General features: G+C 34.8%; 2 protein-coding genes across 2 annotated transcripts in view; one reads left to right on the forward strand and one right to left on the reverse strand.

Annotated features, from left to right (window-relative positions):
• The window catches only part of Smp_132590 (ccaat-binding factor-related), a gene marked incomplete at both ends in the record, with an annotated part of 28,523 nt that extends 26,650 nt beyond the window's left edge, over positions 1-1,873 (forward strand). The window contains one exon of the mRNA XM_018799758.1: positions 1,615-1,873. Within this exon, the coding sequence (XP_018651515.1) occupies positions 1,615-1,873 (259 nt within the window). The remainder of the gene's footprint in view (positions 1-1,614) is intronic.
• A 3,979-nt stretch (positions 1,874-5,852) lies between these two features.
• Positions 5,853-6,539, reverse strand: part of Smp_132600 (membrane associated guanylate kinase inverted related) — a gene marked incomplete at both ends in the record, with an annotated part of 12,085 nt that continues 11,398 nt past the window's right edge. The window contains one exon of the mRNA XM_018799759.1: positions 5,853-5,921. Coding sequence (XP_018651516.1) covers positions 5,853-5,921 — 69 coding nt within the window. The remainder of the gene's footprint in view (positions 5,922-6,539) is intronic.

The raw sequence follows: 6,539 nt of genomic DNA on the forward strand, positions 1-6,539 counted from the left end.
TCATAACAAAGAAATATGCAAATGGTTACTCTCCAAATGATAATGTCTGTTAAGTTAATAAAGGGACTTAACCAAAATTAACCATAATCGAAACTAATTGTTGGATAGTTGCTATAGCATAAACGAATGCTTGAATTAATTCATCCAACCCAACCTGTAGTTGACTTCACATTACCGCCATCTCACAAACGGGCTTAGCCTAGGTAATATATGGAGTTAAGTGTGCTCACAGAATATTCATTAGTCCATACGAATTGAAGGTACACCTTGCTGACGAATGCCAAGTAGCACGAAACCCAGGTTCAGAGTTTCCTGTTGACCACCTCCAACCACCATCCTATGTCAACATAGTGCACACAGTGTCGAGCCACCTAGACTAGTGGCCACATTGCATCTTGATCAATGGCATTCGATCAGCACTAATAAGGACTTGACATGCATGACATTGATCACCACCCAGTGATCAATCAATTGTGATGAAATGAATGTCTATAAAATCATTGGTAATAGGTTTTTGAATAGGTTTTTATGAATAGATTGTTGATTTTCAGATTCATTTTTCAATTCGGGATGGATTCAAAATCACAATCTCAAGATATATTATAGGGAAATTAGTCAGCACTCTCATATTTCTATTTAATATCTGATAATCGATTAGCGAAACTGAAAATTTTCACCAAAAGCTGCCTATTAAGTCAACGTCTTCAAAAGATGTTTTATCCTTTTTTTTAAAGAAACTGTCAGTACTACTCATTCATTGCCACAAGTAGTATAGCTGGAGGAAACTTGATTCAGAACTGATATACCATAGCTCAACAAGATTACAATTAATTGACGGCCTTTAAGTGACGCTAAAGTGACCTTCAGGATGTTCACATACTAACGAGGACTGAATGAGGGTCATAAGGCAGTGTCAGGAATTAGAATTATGACCTACAGTTGATAGCGTTTAGGAACTAGATATAGGGTTTTTCATCACAAACTGACATCAGCTATAACGCCAAAATGGCATTTAACCAAATGAGTAAGTGAATTTCGCATCAAAATTCGAAATCTGCTATCTTGAATCTGATTGATTCGTCCTTAAATTATAGTTTCACCCAAAACTCTTTTGTTTATAATTGGTGAAATATTTTTAGATTTAGACCTATATTAACTGGTATTGTTTGTTTGAACCATGCTTGTGAATTAAGGCTATATCGAGGCGATACGCATAGTATGCACATATGCCAATAAGAGACTGACCAGTTGCATTCCTAACACATCAATGGGAAGATTCAAACAAACAATACTAAATGAATTTAAACTTCACCCCATCGCACAAGCAAGTGGCTATCAGGACTCAGTAGCTGAGTGGATAACGTGATGGCGTTTGAAGCGAAAGGTACTGGGTTCTAGTCACAGAGTGAACATCAACTCTGAGATGCAGGTACATCCAGCTGACGAGTACCAAACGCTCGTCAAACTGGACTCCACTGTTAGCCACTATCCATCTCTGCTTATATTAACTGATTTTTAACGTTTTAAAATTCCTATCATTTTAACCCTCTCCCTTCTTTTTTAAACCATCCTGTTACTTTTCAGTCAATTCAATTTGAATAACTTATTTGCAAGTGCTGAAGAAGTTGGTCATTTATATGATGTACAAGAAACTGCAAAAGAAAAACGACAACGATTTTGGGAACAGAAACGTTTACATTCACAGAGTAGTAATAGTAGTAGTAGTAATCATAAACGCCATCGATATCGTGAAAAAGAAAAAGGAGTTCCAAAAAGAAAGAGATCAGAAAATTATCATCATGGATCATCGAATCAAGGAAAAATGAAACCTAAAAGTCAAAATAGATCAAAACGACCACGTCATCATTCATAAAAGAGTTTCCATAACCCATTCAATACAATTTGTATTTTGTTTTTCAGAGAAAAATACTTTTTATATTTTTGATTCCATTTATTTTTCTAGACACAGAAAATAATTTTAATGATAATCACGAAAGTTTAAGGTTCATGAATATCAGAAAGGGATGGATCTAACAAGAGGGAATTTTGCCATCTGTTAATATAATCTAATGAATTCATCCACTGTGTTATTTTTATCAAATAGAGTAAAGTTTAATTACGATTTAAAGCAAACGTTGGACCAATGTCTCGTTTACTAATAATAAGTAGTTTTTAGTATGATTGATTTAGATACTACTTAGTTAGGCATTTGTTAGTAATAAGAGAAAGAGTTCTTATTTTGTTACTGTTGGTGAGATCAAGAGTATCCCTCGAAAAGTGCTCAAAGGAGCTCTAAGAACATTGGGAAATACCATCCAATTAGGACTGAACAGGAGTTTCTCAGAAACATCTAGAAAGTGAAGTCATGTGTCACGTTTCCCATTGGATGGTCACCTATACTGCTACTATGTTTAGTAGGGTTTTAGAAGCACAAAGCCCAATGAAACGCTATAAATTCCATCGATTTTTTGTTCATAAACTAATTTCCCATACTTCGCTCCTTTTCTCTTGTGTTGAAGTTGTGTAGATTTAGCCTGGGGTTACTCAGAGAGCTTATGAAACCGATTCAAGCGTTCAGTCAAAAGACTTATCAGTTACTTTTGAAAATAAGATTTGATTTGAATAAATGGGAAATTTTGCTTTTACATTTTTGCAGCGTAAAATGGTAATGTGACTGTATTTTGTCCATAGACCGGTTTTCCGTATCGTTATACAGTTATTAGAAAATCAGTCAGTCGTTAGTCAATTCATATCACCTCAGGCATAGATAATGTGATTTGGAAAGAACAAATTCGAGTCATATTTCTAAGATAATCTTAAGACTCAACATCTATAATGATAAATGTTGAACTCATCCGAGTCATTTCATACGTCAGGTGAATCGGCTGAACCATTACCAAATAGTCTGGATGTACCAAGATAGTTCAGGTCAGCGATCAATGACACTTTGATGTGATGTCACGTTTTAGTTTAGCTAATCCCAATTTTCTTGCAACCTACTTCTATACTAGCTAACATCGCGTGTTGAAGTAGATGGTCGGGAATGCTTTAGAGTGTGGATATACACACTGAAAATGAGATATTTTATATTTTGTAAGGTATACTATTGTACAAAGTTTAGAATTTAACATCAGAAAAAACGCTTTTTTGTTGACTTGGGAACTGGGACTCATGTTAACGTTATAGAATTTCTTTCTATGATCAGAGTACAGACACGGAAAAGACCTAGTGTACTCTGTTTTAACATAGAAAGTAATGTGATGAGTTTATAACATTTCGCTAGTCTATGTTGTAATTGACCAATTTCATTCTAAACATGACCTTCATTTCCGGTTTTTAATTGTGTCAATACAACTTGTGTTATAGATATCTAGCTTTTGATTAAATGGTTTAAAAAGCGTTTATCGTCACACAACTTAGTCTCCCTATAAGTTATAACACAGCGTATATGGTTCCTTGACTAATAAGTACGGAATTAATCCATCTTATTAAAGAACTTTATTGTCATGTCACCAATAGATCCAAACTTTGTTCATGAATCCTGAGACGCTCAGTAAACTGGTCGATTATTTCGTTGACCGATGTCATATTTTTAACGGATTTTATTTAAGTTTTTTCGCTGTTTATATCACATCTCAGTCAACAGTAGTTGATCGTAAGCGAAAATCTCAAGTCATCTGCAACTCTTATTATAATCAAATGCACCAATTTCGGACCGTCAAGTCATGCAGTAAAATATCGCATACCAATACATCTTATTACCATACAAGCATACTGATTACATGTTGTCATAACAATACGGTTCAACCAATCAAATTACAACCTGAACGACCACGCATCTGACTAGTGTTTACATTTACATGCGTGAGCTACCGATCAGTAAGCCATGGTTACTTAGTTTCTTATTGTGAATGTTACCTGCCACACTGTTTGATATTTGTGTGTGCTTTTATTTTATTGCGGGTTATATGCATTTCCAGTTACTGTGCTAAACATACCAAAAAATGGATAGAATCGTTTTTGTTTACTTAAATGTATCACACGAGAACAAAAACACTGGTTGTATCTGTTTAAAACTATCACTGATAAATGTCGCAAAAATTTCACATTAAGAGTAAATCCATGTCAATTGAAATGTACTCTATAGTTTAATTTCACAGAGAGTTCTAGCTCCATAGAAGGATTTAGTGAAACTATGCTTCCGGAAAAAGTCAACTTAACTTAAAAGTTATGGAGTATCAACACAAAACAGTGCCGATCATTGACTGGATTCTGACTACTTTCACTGAGCACGTCATTTAATAATTAAGTAAATTCAGGATGTTTAATTGATTAGGAAAACTATTTTATGATTGCAAATACAAAATAATGAATCAACACTATGAAAGTAAACGAAAATACCAAGAAATGAAGAATAGAATGAATGGGTAGCTTATTTGTTTAACTATAGTAGCAACAACAAGTATTAACACTTATATGAAAATCTACTAAGTATGCGGATTTGAAATCTCATGGATGATTTCCTATGCATAAAACGTTTCGATTATAATACAAGGAAGTCCATATAGAAAATTATTCATGATGTAAAGGACATATTGCTCTTCTAAGAACAAGCTCATTTGCCAGACACTTGATTTCAAATCAAACTGTAGGTGTGAGGACTAACTATATCACCCGGTTGTACTTATTTAAACAAATAAATATTGGTACAAAGGGGCACCAGATACATATGCGCCACACAAATATCATTTGATTTGTGTGCAAACTGTGATACTGCTGAGGTGCCTAGACCGAAACAGGTGGTTTTCTTACGGGGCCACATCCGGAGCCTTCGACCAAAAGATCTGATTCACAAGGCAGTGGAGCATCTTAAGAAGATGCAGTCCCATGGTAGCCGGTGACCAATAACTGGTTCATACGCCATTTGTTCCCTCAGGATTGTAGAGACCATGTGCACCACTGGTTTTCCAACTCCCCTAGGTGGACCCTCCATGTCCACCAACTCGGTTAAAGCGCCGGAAATTCGCTTTTCATCCTCTCAATTTCGTAAACAACACGCAATTGTACAAACCTAAGTAGGCGGAGTTGAGTTCAAATTAGGGACTTTCTAGGTCGAAAGTCAAACGTTTTAACCCATAAGCCACTTAATACAAACGTTAAGATATATCCACTCATATCCCATTGCCTATTTCCTGATTAGCTTAAAAGCTATAGGAAAGAGAGGAAGGAAGGAAGGGAAACAAATAAATGTTTATTCACATTATTCATTTATGTAATAAATTAGTAAATAAATAAAATAAGGTACAAATTTTTTTTTCTGTATTAATGAGGCATAAAATATATAAGTCAATTAAATAAAGTCAACAAAATAAGAACAACCCATTAAATACATTAATGATTAATTATTGAACATTGGACATTAGTGTCTTCGTTGGTTAAAAACAAGAATTTTCTTTTGTCACTATTTTAATGTGATCATTATATCATCACTGGTATGAATTGAATGAATGACAAATTAGTAATGGGTGATTTAAGGTATCATGACATGATGAAATAGGAGGTGAAAGGAATTGAAGAAATAAAGAAGAAACTTTGATCAGATAAACGGATGGAAATATTCAATGAGTAAATGTACATATAGTTCAATTGGTCGACCATGAAAAAATAAGATATATACTATAAAGATACAAGAAGATTCAATTGAATAAGAACAATGTCTAATTTCTTTTCATTTAAAAAGAGGTTGTATGATAGAAAAGCTTTTTAAAAAATAATGAATTATTTACGAATTGTCCATCTGAGAAATTCACTTCTTCTTTGAGATTGATTAGATAAGGAATGATTTTTATCAATTACAGTTCGGTGAAACCAATTTGATGAAGTGTCATGTTTATTAAAACTAAGTCGATGAGATCGTTTATCTATATTAAGTAATATATCAATGTGTGTAATATTAATAAATGGATCAAGATAAAACGTAAAGAAGACATACATGCACTTTACATACACACATATAATAACAAAGAAAAAAACAAAACTCATTTACTGATTATTGTTACTTTTAGTAAGAGGGAAGCACATATACAAACATATTGAATTATGAAGATTACATAATAACAAACCGATATATATATATTAGTGAGCAAAGATGGATAGTGACTAGAAGTGGAATACAGGATAAGGAGCGTTTCGTCCTATTTGGGACTTGTCAGCTGGATGTACCTGCATCTGAGTTGATGTCCACTCAGAGATTGGAACCCAGTACAGTTCGCCTCAAACGAAATCGAGTTATCCCCATCGCACAAGCGAGTAGCTATCAGGACTCAGTGACCGAGTGGATAACGCGATGGCGTTGAAGCCAACGGTACTGGGCTCGACTCTACAAGAAAGGAGGAGCTTTACGGAGGCTACCCCCCTATCTCCGGACAAGCCGATTCCAGGGGGTGGATGCACTCCTAACAAAGAAAAGAGAACTCTTCCCAGAACTCTCGCCGACTTCTCCGAGGTCGGTTGCGTTACCCCGCTGGGCGCACGCCGAA

The sequence above is a fragment of the Schistosoma mansoni genome, chromosome 3, assembly GCF_000237925.1.
Source record: "Schistosoma mansoni strain Puerto Rico chromosome 3, complete genome".
Lineage (NCBI taxonomy): Eukaryota > Metazoa > Platyhelminthes > Trematoda > Strigeidida > Schistosomatidae > Schistosoma > Schistosoma mansoni.